The sequence below is a fragment of the Zonotrichia leucophrys genome, chromosome 3 (genome assembly GCF_028769735.1).
Source record: "Zonotrichia leucophrys gambelii isolate GWCS_2022_RI chromosome 3, RI_Zleu_2.0, whole genome shotgun sequence".
Taxonomy (NCBI): domain Eukaryota; kingdom Metazoa; phylum Chordata; class Aves; order Passeriformes; family Passerellidae; genus Zonotrichia; species Zonotrichia leucophrys.
The window spans coordinates 50,871,302-50,885,017 of record NC_088172.1 but is presented as its reverse complement, the minus strand read 5'-3'; the positions used below and the strand labels follow the sequence as shown (position 1 = coordinate 50,885,017).

The following is a 13,716-nucleotide window of genomic DNA, read 5'->3' as shown; positions in this document are numbered from 1 at the left end:
CTGTGCTTCTTGCCAAGCCCTCAACCCTGCTTACTCCATTGAGTGGCTAGTCACACTTTTTAAAAAAATGCAAAAGCTTCAGTTAAGCCTGAACAGATCTTTAAAAGTTTGTATCTGTTTTTTCATGGGGTACACACAGGCAGCTGCATCCAAGCATGAGGGGCTTTTGTATTAGCAGCTAACTCTATGGAGAATCCTCTTGGTATATTACACATAGAGAACCAAGCTGGGAATTGAATTCACCAAGAATGTAACTTGAGCTTTCACTGCACGGTATACCAGGGAGTAGAGCCCTCTGCGACCACACAGCACGTGGGAAACTCTCCCTGCCTGCACTCCCTGCTTCTGCTTCAAGCCAGAGATCCCCTGGGGAGCCCGTGCACATGTACACATGGCCTGACCAGGGGGAAGTTTTATGGCACGGGCAGGATGAGACTCCAGCTCCAGAAGCAACACAAAACTGCCTTATTTGTGAGAACACACCCATCTTTTGCCTGCCTCACCCACCCCATGGTCTCCTGGTGCAACTGAAAACAACCATCATCACTATAGTTTGCACAGTTTGAGTCTTCATCAAAATGGGTCTACACTAACCAGTAAGGGTCACTTGAGGGAAAAAAAAAGATGCAATAGCAATAAATACAGAATATGCAAGGAAAACCAGAGAGGAATCCTAAAATAGCCAGAACTCTGAAATGTTAACCTTTTTTAAAAAATTAAGACTGAACGGTAAAAATCTGTTCATATGAGCCTTGTTAGACCATTCTTTATAAGGATCTCAACTGTGCCAACTGCTTCTATCTGTCTGCTTTTTCTGTCACATAAGGTAAAGGATAACTTACACATGATTTTCTTTGGCACATCTGCTGGGAAGCTGTCACCAGAGTAGCTATTTGTAAAACAGCAAGGAATGCTGAGAGCTATGACTCAATTCCAGACCTGTTTTTCTGGGGTGACAGCACTCATGGCTACAGAGTCAATCCTGCTCTCTGCTGTGCTGTTCACATCAGCTCTGCTTGCTGGATGCATGCACACACCTCCCTGGAGCTCTGTCATTGGGAGCTGCTTCCTCTGGAACACCTCACCTGCATGGACATTACAAATGCACTTGGAAACCACTGCAGTTTGAATCTTTTTTTTTCTAAGGAAAACAACACATGCAAGTACATATATTGCTGTAACTTTATAGGCAATCTCCAGTAAAAATGTCGCTCCAGCCAAGAGGACATTGTCATGTTTGGTTTTACCTGTTAAAAGTGGGCAGGGCCAATATCAAAGGCTCATTTTGGACTAAGCCAAAGGCAGAAAATAGATGGCTGATCTGCACTGCAAGAACTGTGTTAGTGGGGTTACACTAAAAATTTCTGACAGAGAGAAGGCTCCTAACAAGAAAAACTATACACACAGTTAAACTATTTCCTTAAATGACATACATTGTACTGACAAAAGGGTGGTTATAATTATTTACCCTGGTCTAAATTGCAGCTACTCAACTAGTTTTGTTCACTAGGTGTAGAAACAATTCCTAATATCCCAATATCAGAAAACCAGCTTAGCCTACAAACAACTAAGATCCATTTTTTCATCTTTTCACCTCATACAGCCTACACAAAAGGTGGCTCCCACACCATGGATCTCCTTCACTTGTCAGACCACCAAACCTACTGGCAACAAAAATGTGAAAGCTCAGATCTCCTTGGGGATGAGCACTCACCTATCACAAACATATCCCAAGAGCAAGGCAAGGAAGAGTACAGAAGCCAAGGCAAAAAAAAGCAGAGCCATTGCACTACTGCTGCTGGGCCCGTACATCAGTTTTCGCAGGGATCACTTTTACATTCCTACAATGCTGTCTGAAAGATAGGTGAGACTTGGACAAACTATGTGCACAATTCTAACGGGGAGGACAGAGTCCTGGATGAAAAGATTGGAGACTCAGAGGTACAATGTTCTAGGAAGAAGCTATTGCAGCTGTTACAACTTGCCACCAGGCCTTCTCACCAGCATAAATCCAAAGTGGAAATGTTAGAAATGGCAGCTGTGCTAATAAAACAGATTTACAGCATTGGCATAAACTCTTGGTTTACTACAGTTGTACCCATGTGAAATAGGGTCCCACACCTTCAGGGAACAATTCCCACGCATTGCCTAGGACATGCAGCTCCCAGATCCCCATGGCGTCTACTCCTCTGGGAGTGTGTCAGCAGTGCTGCAGGGAGCAGCGAGCAAAGAGCTCTTCAGAACAGCAATTGTGCTCTGTTACTTTTCAGAAATGCTGAGAAATTTGAAAACTCACAAAAAATCTTAGCACTTTGAGCCTAATTAACATCACTAGAGCTGGTGAGGTTTTGACTATAGCAATAAAAAAATCTGCTATTCCACTCCAGATTTCAACTGAGCTCATCCAAGAAGACACACTTACAGGACTTGAGACTTGATCAAGTTCCTCCCACGGTTCAAGTGACTTTACTCAGATTAGCAGACACTTCCATCATCCTATTAACACTTATATCATCAGCAGCATGCTCATTTACAATGTAAAATATGATCTTATCAGACAAAATGCTGCCTCTAATCCAAGTGCGTACAGACTGAAGTAAAACCCAAAACCTAGGGACTCATCCTATCATCAACAGCATAACACTTAACTAAGAATGTGCTCAGATGTGTGTAGCACTGTCTGAACAATCCCTTCAAAAAGTCATAAAAGTGGGAAAGAAATCCTAATCAAGTACTCTAGAAACTCAGGAGGAAAAGCCAGCACATAAAAACTAAAAGCTCATGCCACATAAAAACTAAAAACTAATGCCACTTGATGAGACATGGATACATTTTGATTACACTATCACGTGCATGGATTGTAACCTAAGAAACGAACAAATCCAAAAATCTGAAGAAGAGATAGAGTAATATTTTAGATTCACATGATAAGCTGAGTGTCCCAAATTCATCAGGTGAATGCTTATTACTCCTTGCGACACAGATGACGTCTCAGGTGACAGTCACTACTGAGGGTCTGAAGTTTGGCAACATTACACTCAACACAACCATCTTCCTACAGATTCCAACAGGCCTTGAATCCAACAGGATTAGAAACTCCATTATTGCTGGATTCAAGTATTTCAGTCCAAATAAAGGTGATTTACAGCTGAATTATGAGCTGTTAATAATACAAATAAACTATAGCTAAGTTAATTTTTCTCCAGTTTCAGAGACAGCACAGAGGAGAATCCCACACAAATGCCAACACAAGTAAGCAAGTGCAGCATAAAAGAGAAAAAGAGGCCAAAAAGCCTGCCAGATATCTGCCAGAAACACTCTGGTTTTACTAAGTAGCCCACTCAGTTAAATTAAAAATGATATCACTTTTTCAGCATCTTCCAGGAGAATGAGACAGATCATCAAACCACTAAGGAACTTGAGTTCAAATGCCCATCTACTCTCTTACTTTGTATTTAGCTTGCAAAACTGAAATGCAAGGGAAAGCATTCAGGGGAAAAAATTGCCAAGTAGACTGGTTAAATACACTCTATAAACTTTCTGACACATGCTCACATAGCAGAACTCAGAGAGTTGTGCTGAACTACAATGGACAAGTTTTAAGATCTCAGCTGTTTGAGATGGGTCTTAAAGATTAGGTTCTGTTCAGATTCTAAGTACTGGAGCAGCAGCAGACAGCTTTCAGTTCCATTAAAATTAAAAGTTGTTGGGTTTTGGGATTGGTTTGTTGGGTTATTAAGTGAAGTTTTAAAGTTTTTAAGACTTCACTAGTTTTAAAAACCTGCACTTTTCAAATGAAGTTTAAGCTGAGTAAATAAATTAATATTCATGAGCTATTTGATGCAAAGACTCAAGCTGTGCCTAGCAAGACATCCATTAATTTCAGTGGAGATGGCTTAGTCAGACACATAAAACTGGTCTAATCCTTTATCAATTTAGATCCTGTAGAAGTTACAACAGTCTGGGATGGCTGCAATCATCTGTGGATCTACAAACCAGACATGATACAAGACTCCTCCTCCCCATCAGCACACCTGCTGTCAAGATGCAAAGTTCAAAGTTTGGGCCTTTTTTTCCATAGTATATCTTATTTAATTACCATGGAAACAACATCCCAGGCACAGCTAAGCCCCTAAATGCTGGCTTAAATAAGTACCCTAAAAAAGGTAATAATCATCTGGACCTAATTCAGACTGTTGGCATTGCAGCATATGCTGTATGCCATGAACAACAAAAAGCACACTGGAGGGCAGCAGGAGCAGGGCTCCAGGGCAGGGGGTGCAAAGGAACCCCCTTCACCTATTGCTGGCCAAACATCTTCCCACAAGGTATTCAACAACAAAGTTTCTCTCTGAAAATGGTTCGGTCCGTGGCACTGCTCTGCTCAGCAGATGTATCCAGGCTGTCCCTGGACTGATTCCCTGCCTGGAGAAATCACATCCAAGGGCCTCCCAGCCCCTTGTAGAAAACCGCATCCCTGCTCCACGCTAACAGCTCTGACTTAGTAACTTCTGCAAGACCGACAACTTTTTCCGGTACATCTGCTGGTGTATTTCTTTATGCAGTTTTATAAGCATTCATGTATTATTCTACAGCACACCTTGGATTTGGATAAAATGAGGCCTTGCTACAGCCACCCTCCCTCTGCACTCCACCACAACCAGATCTGCCACTGTGGGAAGCTGCAGATGTGATTTTTACATACGGCAGCTATATCATCCCTTAAAAAGGCAAGTTAAGAATATCCCCTTCAAAAAACCTGCATCCAGCTAAACAGACTGCCAGCAGACCCAACCTTTCCACGTTCGTACTCTCAATCACTCTTTTTGACAACTGAACTTGTAACCTCCCATCTGACAGCTCAGCCACGGCGTGCCCAGGGCAGTTTCACAGAGACCGGTCTCACGCCGCCCCTTCCCGACGCACCGGAGCGACACTCGCTATAAATGACACCTGGACAGCAGCCAGAGTGACGCGGAGGAGGGCACCGGCTCTCAGAGCTCGTGCCCGATACGCCCGGGACACCGCGTCCCGCCGCTGCCGGCCCGTCCCCGTCTCCCACATCCCCGGCGACTCCGCGGGAAGCGCCGGGACGCACCTGCGCCCGTCACTCCTCCTCGGCAGCGAGGGCAGCACCCGCCGGCATCCATCGCTCCATCCCACACCCGCCGCCAAGCACCGCCCGGCCGGAGCCGCTCGGGGCCCCCCGGTGGCGGCACCGAGCAGCCTCTGCCGCCACGGCGAGGCCGGACGGGCGCCGGGAAGGCGGCGGCGGGCGCGGCACGGCACGGCACGGCACCGCCCCATCCCATCCCACCCCATCCCAGCCCCGCACGCCGCCACGATCCCCGTTATCCCGCAGCGCTGGAGGCGGAGGGGGGTGCAGGGGGGCTACACCGGCCTCCGCCGCCCGGGAGTTTTAAAGGGGCAGCGCGCCTCGCTAGGAGGGGAGCAGCGGCTGTGCCCCGGGGGGGCCCGGAAGGCGAGAGGGCCGCTCCCGTTCCCGGTGCCGGCGGTGGGGCGGGCGCGGAGGGAGGGGCGGGAGCTGGGTGTCTCCCGCTGCCGCCACAGCGCTCGCCGCCTCCCCTCCCCCACGGCGGGGGCTCCTCGCCGCAGCCTCTGTGCTCCGCTCCCGGTCATGTGACCCGAACGTAACCGGACAGGAAAAGCCGCCGCCGCCGCCGCCGCGCTGACTCCGTTGTTGCTGCTGCCGGGCGCGGAGACGGCGGCGGCCCCCGCGCGGCGGCACCCGGCGGCCCCCACGCCCCCCAGGTGAGCGAGCACCGGCCGCGCCGCGCCCGCCCCGCGGGGCAGCCCGGCCCCGCCGCCCGCACGTGCGCCCGGCCCCGTCGCGCCGGCCGCGGCCCGGGCTGAGGCGGCGGCGGCGGGGGCGCGGCGGGGCCTGCTCGGCCCTACCTCCGCATTGTGTGTGAGGGGCTCCCCGGGCCCCGCCGGGTCCGAGCGGGCCGAGGGGCTTGCGGGGCGGGAGGTGGAACTGCCGGTGAATCCCCGCCGGACCGGGCCGGGCCAGGCGGCTCCATCCGGGACACGGTACGGGGTGGGGGGGGATGGGTGCGCACCGAGGGTAGGGCCGGGCCGAGCCGGAGGGGAGTGGGTGGGTCGCGGAGAGAGAGGAAGAGAGGGAGGAGGCCGGGGGGGGCCGGTGCCGCCCGGCGCGGGGCTCGGCTCGGCCGGTTAAGGCCCGCGCTGCCTCCCTCCCGCCCCCTCCGGCGGCGGTGGCGGCGGCAGCAGCAGCAGCAGCAGCAGCGGGATCCGGCGCGCGCGGGGCGGAGCGGCCCCGCCTGTCCCCCGCCCCCCCCCGGCGGGTTGGGATGGGCCGGCCCTGGCGGCGGCGGCGGCGGCTCTTCCCGTCTCGCGCGCCCTGGCGGCTCCGCTCGCGCTGCGTCTCGCGCGCCGTCTCCGTCCCGTCCGTGCGCGCGTGGCGTGCGCGGGGGGAGTGGGCGGGGCCAGCGGGAGGAGGGAGGGGCGGGGCGCAGCCAGTGAGAGCGGCGCGCGGCCGCCCGGCCTTCCGCCCCGGCGGCCAATGGGAGCGCGCCTCCGCTCCCGCACTGGGGCCGAGCGTGCTCCGGGCATGGAGCGGGCGCGCGGCCGGACACGCCCCCGGCCCGGAGAAGGCGGGAGCGCCCCGGGGACGGGGGGGGTGGGAGGCACGGAAGGCCCGTCCCGGCTCCCCGCCCGGCCTGAGGGCGAAGGCCGAGCGGGCGCCGGCCGCCGCTGCGGGAGGCGCGGCGCGTCCGTGAGCGGCCGGGGCCGCGCCGGTGCCCTCTGCCGTCGGAGCGGGAGCAGCGCCGCGGGCTCGGTGCTGTCCAGGTTCGCTGCCCGGTGTGCGAGGGCAGAGCCGGAAGCGCCGTGCCCGAGCTGCTCCCTGCCAGCCCGGCTGGCTGCCCCTGCCCTGCCCAGTCCCGCGGTGCGGTACCGGCGCTCTCCCGGTGTTATCCTGGGCCGGTGCCGCCCCCGTGTCCCGGCGGGGCCTCCCGAGCGAGCGCCCGGCCCGAACGGGCTCGGCCCCGCCCGCGTGGCGGCTCCGGCAGCGCCGAACGGATCCGGTAACTTGCAAAGGCAGAGCAGGGCCGGCCAGGGAGGCACTGTCCCCACGGGTCTCAGGGCACAAGAAGTGTTTCACACGCTTGTTGCATCGGTCAGCACTGAAGTACCGCCTTGCCAGTGTTAATCGCCGCTTCCTTGAGCTCAGGGTAAAATTCCTGAGCACACGCATGCCTGTAATGTGCAAAGTGCTTTCCTCGCTCTTCTCATCTGCCCTGTCATTTCCTTAGAGTGTAATTACTGCAGTGCTTTTAGCTGGAGCGCTTAGGTATCATCCAGATACATGCGAAACACAATGTTGTGCACATGTATCATTTTTTTAAAAGTTCAATTCAGGTCTGTAAGGAAGGGCTTGCTGTTCGGGGTAAGAGTGAAGCTCCAAACTAAACACACTTAGGACGGTAATAACTAGAAAGAATGCTTGTCTGGCTCTGAGTGCCTTCGCACTGGTGGTTTGCTCTGCTTGGCAAGTTTTGTTGTCTAAGTGCAAACCAGACTGAATTTTAAAAATGTAAAGCACATTAATAATCAAAATTAAAGGTTAAAAAAATCTAGCGAGTTTTCTGTAAATCACCCACATGGGGCATCTTGCAGGATTAAATAACACCAAACATGATTTTTGTTCCTGCTGACAGCAAGTATTCCCTCTTGTGGAGAGAGAGAGAGAATCTTAGCCTATTGTATGTACAAACTTAGTTATCCAAACATTAGTTGAGGGAGGAGAATATGTACCTAAAGAGAGCTGAAACCTCACTTCTTTTTCTCTTATTAACTGTAAGAGAATAATCAGCTGTATCTTACACTGTATTTCTTTTTTTGTCTTTACACCCTTGTCTCCAATGAGTTCTGATCTCATGTGAATGCGAGGGAATGCATTTGGTCCTGGTTATTCCTTTAAATATGAGGGAGTTCTTCCCTGTCCAGCAAGCAGAAATATTTGCTTCCCCAATGACTAAACATACTGGCATATTTCTGTTCTCTTTCCCAAAAAGCCGTGCTCTTACTGTATAAAAGAAACTAACTGCCTAAACCTGACTTAAATTCTGGTAACTTGCTGTTAAGTTTAGAGGGGAAAGCACCCAAGACTTCTTACAAACTTTTTTATCCACTTCTAGTTTCACCTTCTCTTTCTGCTCAGTTCTGGTTCTGTTCTGGGCATTACATGGCCAGGAATTTTGTTGGCTTGTCTTGCTGTTTTATATGTTTATGTACAGATTTACAGTGCTTCATACGTTTGCCCAAAGCTCTATTTGCTTTGATTAAGTTTGTTTCCACTCGCTGATCTTACTAGCCCTATATTCATCCATCCATCCAGCCATGGGTAACTGTCCTGATGTGTTTTCCTCTGTGTTTTTTTCCCTCAAAGTTACCAATTTTTGCTTCCAAGACTGCCCTTGAATCCTTGAGAAAAGGTTTAAAGCCCTTAGGTAGTTGTTTGTGGGCAGCCTCCAGCACCTGGTACCAGGAGGTGCCCAGAGGGTGAGGGGCAGTGGAAGCCCTGGCCTAGGGGGGCTCGGGTCAGTGCCACATTGCACCCCTGGTTATCCTGCCTGCTGGGTGGCCAGTGGCCAGCCATGGACAGAACTGCACCTCCCACCCTTTGAGTTTCTTGATTTTCTAGGCAGGCATGAGGCGTGCAGACTTCTTAAAAATGCTGTTGTGGCTGGTCTCAATAAATAGATCAATAGTTATTAGGTGAAAATGTTGACCCCTCCTGTATTGATAGTCCAGAGGGCTTGCCAATACCTAGAATGAATTCACTGTTTGAGCCTGGGATGATTCAGGTATGTATCTGGTATTTCCCAGGAGAGGGCATAACCATAACAAATGTTCAGTTATTTAACGCTGGCCTTGGATTCAGCTGGATGGACTCATAACTTTTAGGTAAAAGATACACGAGACACTGAAATCCTAGGTTAAAAGTATCTAACTTGTCTTTTATTGGGTTGTGTCACTCCCACTTGTGTGGGTGAGCGACTGACATCAGAAAGGAGAATCAGTTTCCTCTTTGAGCAGACAAGTGGCAACCAAAACACTTTCTTTTTCCCACTCTGTATAGGTGTTTTTACTACTTGTTAATATATCTTCCTCTTCCTTAGCTATTTATATTTCTATATCCAAGTACCCACACCATGCCTTTCCAGAACAATTTGGTCCTGGTTCTTCTTTGCTCTTTAAGCCTTGGCAAATCACTCACAGCTTTGTGAATCACATTTCCCATCGTGAAAGAGAAGTCCTTGCCTATGTGTAAGGTATCTTTTATACAGTAACTTGGGATTAAGATGTGTTACTAAAGTATGACATCTGGATATTGGAGAAAATATCTGTTATGACACAGCTACTGTTGCATCTGTGCATCTACTGTAAAGTTTTACATGCAAGTCATTTGCTTTTCAGAGTGTAAAAAAATGGATTTGGCCAACCATGGACTTATTCTGCTGCAGCAGCTAAATGCTCAGAGAGAGTTCGGTTTCCTGTGTGACTGCACAGTTGCCATTGGGGATGTCTACTTCAAGGCACACAAATCTGTCCTCGCTTCTTTCTCCAACTACTTCAAGATGTTGTTTGTTCATCAAACCAGGTAACTCTAAAAAGGTTCACCATTTAAATGTTGTTCAGTTAACTAAGCTAAGAGAATCTAGCAACAAAATGTTCTTTTTGCTTCTTGTTAGGACATAAAGAACATCTTAACTGCAAACAGTCTTAACTGCAAACTAGAACCTCACTTTCAAACATATTAAAGTTGAACTGTGATTCATTAACACTAATTTTATAATTAAGCACAAGTTCTTTATCCTTAAAAAAGCATAGAAAATTTAATTTCTACAGTTGAATACTTCAAAAATCCTGTCTTCTCTGCTGCACTTTCCTTCCCCCACTCACTGTCTTCTACTCTGTCTTGACACTGTTCTTGACATTTGTGCAATGTTACATACAATCCAATAAGTACTTGCTAGGAGATTTTGAGAAATAAACTTACAAAAGAGGTATATGTGTTTCATTTCTTTGCATTTTATTGTCAATTAAATAATAGAATACTATGTAATGGTGGAAAATAAGGGGGTTTGTGGTGCTTTTCTTTCAGTGTTTTTTTTTTTTTTTAATTATTTCTGTACCACAGGCTTACATTGAGGAGATGATTGAAAAGATCACAAGAGTGTGAGACCACTTTAAAGATTTTTTGGTCTTTTTCCAAAATACTTGACCTAACTCAAAAAGTTAAAGTGATTCACACTTAACTCTTTGGCTAAGAGTTCTTAGCCAGAAGTGAGCTGCTAGGAGAGAAGTGCATTTGCACTTCTGAAACAGGACTGCAAGCAGATGTTATCAGTCTTGGTGGTCCATCAAGAGCACACAGTTATCTTTGAAAGACAGTATTGCAAGTTTACTTTTGAGTCATATATCTGAATTCAGAAGCGGTCACAGAGAGAGCTCAAGAGGGGTGCACCTCAAGAAACAGAAGAATTGGCTGTAATTTCCTCCTCAGCTTGGTAGCCTACTGTAGTTAGAGCATTCAGACCACAGCACGTAATCATGCCCGTTTCTGAATTTCTGTGGTTTATTTATGTTTGTTTCTAATAGAGGAGCTACAAATACTTATGAAAAATAATTAGAATCCCAGTTCCTCTCTGATCTCACCAGGATGTTCCCTGTTTCCTTTCTTGTTCTGTGAACCTTGCCTTACTTTCTGCGCAGAGATAAAGCCTCAGCTAGAGCAGTGGTGGCTGTCTCAGTCCAGAGCATCGTAGAGGTTGATGCATAGGGCACACTGAGTTGGAGGGTGGTATTGGTTTCAGCCCTCTTGGGCTGAAGAGGGTATCACAGCCAAAGCATCTCCCTTTGAGTGCTCTAATCAAGGGACTGCTAGGCTGAACAGGCAGTCCGCTGGTGCTGCTGTTTTTCCCTCCCTATTCAAGGAAAAAATCTGCTGTTCGGCTGTGTACGAAAAACTGGATTCCAGGGGCTACACCTGTTGCATGAGATCCCTGGGTGAATTCACACTCTGTACTGCATGGTTTCTGGATCATAATGCACTTGTGACAACACAATACCACACATTTGCAGAACTGTAGCTGTAAACCCTAGTAGGACATAGAATCCCAGCAGGCAAGTGGCAGATGAATTAGGTGTTTTCAGGACTAAATACTGAGAAAAGTTTATTGGACTGTGAATTTAGAGTCCCATGCTAGCAGGTTGTAATTTAGCTACAGATGTGTTTGAATCCAGCCAACAAAAGGGGGAAAATGTCTTTGCAGTTTACAAAATATATTCATATGTGACAACACATTTACACAACATAACAGCAATTTAAAATGGTATAGGTCGCAATGGGACAGCTTTGCTTTCAAGCCAATTACTTCACTGAGGAAAGAAGTCATCTTTCAAGTAGCTCCTGAGATTAGCTCTTTCACAGTAAAGCATTTCCCTTTATATTTATTGCAGATTCTGTCTTTTGAATTTAAGTAGAAACCTCCTATTTTTATCAAGGCTTGAATAATCTAGAACTGGGAAAAAATCTTTTCCTTATGTCCTATTTATAATTTTGTTTCACCTTTCAGTGAATGTGTCCGTTTGAAAGCGACCGACATACAGCCAGACATCTTCAGTTATCTCTTGCATTTGATGTACACTGGGAAGATGGCACCACAACTCATTGACCCAGTTCGACTAGAACAGGGAATAAAGTTTCTGCATGCATATCCACTAATTCAAGAGGCCAGCCTTGCAAGTCAGGGAACTTTTTCTCACCCGGATCAAGTCTTTCCATTAGCATCTTCATTATATGGCATTCAGATTGCAGATCACCAGATAAGGCATCCCACTAAGGTTACGTCAGCGACTGACAAACTTGGGCGAGAACCACGGCCTCAGACATCCAGGATGAGCCAAGAGCAGGCTTCTGATGGCTCACAGCTCTCGCAGTTGGGTGCAAATCTGCCACAAGTGAGCCGGACAAATATGTCTGCTTCTGACCCATTGCCATCTTCTCTGTCTCCGGAATTGGTGTCTGCTGCTGGTAATAATTCACCTTCGGGAGAAGAGGCCAATATGGAAGCATCTTCTTCAGATGAGCAGCCTGCCTCTCTCACAATAGCACATGTCAAGCCAAGCATTATGAAAAGGAACGGAAGCTTCCCAAAATACTATGCCTGTCACCTCTGTGGCCGGCGGTTCAACCTGCGCAGCAGCTTGCGGGAGCACCTGCAGATCCACACGGGAGTTCCCTTCACATCTAGCCAGCAGGGAGAAAGTAATATTTCTTTGTCTCTTTGTAACAACACAGCTGATAAAGATGCCATGGAAGTGCCTGAAGCGGGGATGATTAGTGACAGCGAGCTGCAGCAGATCTCAGACTCCCCAATAATTGATGGGCAGCAGCAGTCAGAGACGCCTCCCCCCTCCGATATCGCAGATATCGACAACCTGGAGCAGGCAGATCAAGAGAGGGAGGTAAAGAGACGGAAATACGAATGTTCCATCTGTGGTCGCAAATTTATTCAGAAAAGCCACTGGAGGGAGCACATGTACATACACACGGGCAAGCCCTTCAAGTGCAGCACTTGTGACAAAAGCTTTTGTAGGGCTAACCAGGCTGCCAGACACGTGTGCCTAAACCAGAGCATGGACACGTACACCATGGTGGATAAACAGACTCTGGAGCTCTGTACCTTTGAGGAAGGCAGTCAAATGGACAACATGCTTGTACAGACCAACAAGCCCTACAAATGTAACTTGTGTGACAAAACTTTTTCAACTCCCAATGAAGTAGTCAAACATTCGTGCCAAAATCAAAACTCTGTCTTTACGCTAGAAGAAGATCGCTCCATTCTGTTAGGTGGTGGGGACACAGAAGCCACAGAGACTGATAACGCAGTGTTAGCCTCCATCAAAAAGGAGCAGGAAGCAGTGTTGTTAGACTGAATGTGAAACCTATATCAATTTTTTAAAGTTTCTTTACTCATTTTTTATTAAATCAATTTTTTCCTCCCCCTACCTCTTACCTCACCCCTACCATCTTTTCCAGCAACCTCCTTCCCACCCTTTGTCTTCAGCAACCAGAACTGTACTGGCACATTAAGGAAATTGGACTTTGCCTCTCCCACCAAAACAAACAAAAAGCTCTTGCATCAAACCACAACAAAATTGATTTTAATACAAAGGAACATGTGGAAAAACAATCCAGCTAACTATGTTGATAGTATTAGTTATTCCAAATTTAATAGATTTTAAACAAAATTTGGATTGCTTAAAAGTGTATTTAGATACAATGATGAGTGTAATGAGAAACAGAGTATCAGTTTGGTAAGCCAAGGATATTTGTATTTTAGTTTCCCTGGTAGAAGGCATTTTGAGATCTGGCAGATTAAACACCGTGCTCTTTACAAGTCTGCATGCAAGTTGATTAAGGTTATAACCTAAGCCCTTAGAACTTTTCCTCAAAGAATGCAGGAATCTCTGTTCATTGAGTTAAAAAGAGCTGAGGGTGTTGGTTTTCTTTTAGCCGTATGTTTTCTTTCAAGTATGCCTTTGGGTATCTGTTTCAGAGTCAAGCCAAGTCGTTACTTAGTCAAATTCTGACTCAAGTAGCTGTAATAGTAATGTGATGGCAATCTTTATATATATATATATATAAATACTGTATATGTATAA

General features: G+C 47.8%; 1 protein-coding gene across 4 annotated transcripts; it reads left to right on the top strand.

The window, feature by feature from the left end:
• Positions 1 to 5,674: 5,674 nt before the first annotated feature.
• On the top strand, positions 5,675 to 13,109 carry ZBTB2 (zinc finger and BTB domain containing 2). 4 transcript variants are annotated; one of them, XM_064708154.1, is made up of 3 exons: positions 5,675 to 5,772; positions 9,463 to 9,646; positions 11,625 to 13,109. In XM_064708154.1, the coding sequence occupies exons 2-3, from the start codon at positions 9,474 to 9,476 to the stop codon at positions 12,985 to 12,987; spliced, it is 1,536 nt and encodes a 511-aa protein (XP_064564224.1). In that variant the 5' UTR covers positions 5,675 to 5,772; positions 9,463 to 9,473; the 3' UTR covers positions 12,988 to 13,109. The 4 variants fall into 4 exon arrangements, with proteins under 4 accessions (XP_064564224.1, XP_064564225.1, XP_064564226.1 ...); XM_064708155.1 differs by lacking the exon at positions 5,675 to 5,772 and adding an exon at positions 5,973 to 6,051; XM_064708156.1 differs by lacking the exon at positions 5,675 to 5,772 and adding an exon at positions 7,104 to 7,214.
• The last annotated feature ends 607 nt before the right edge of the window (positions 13,110 to 13,716 follow it).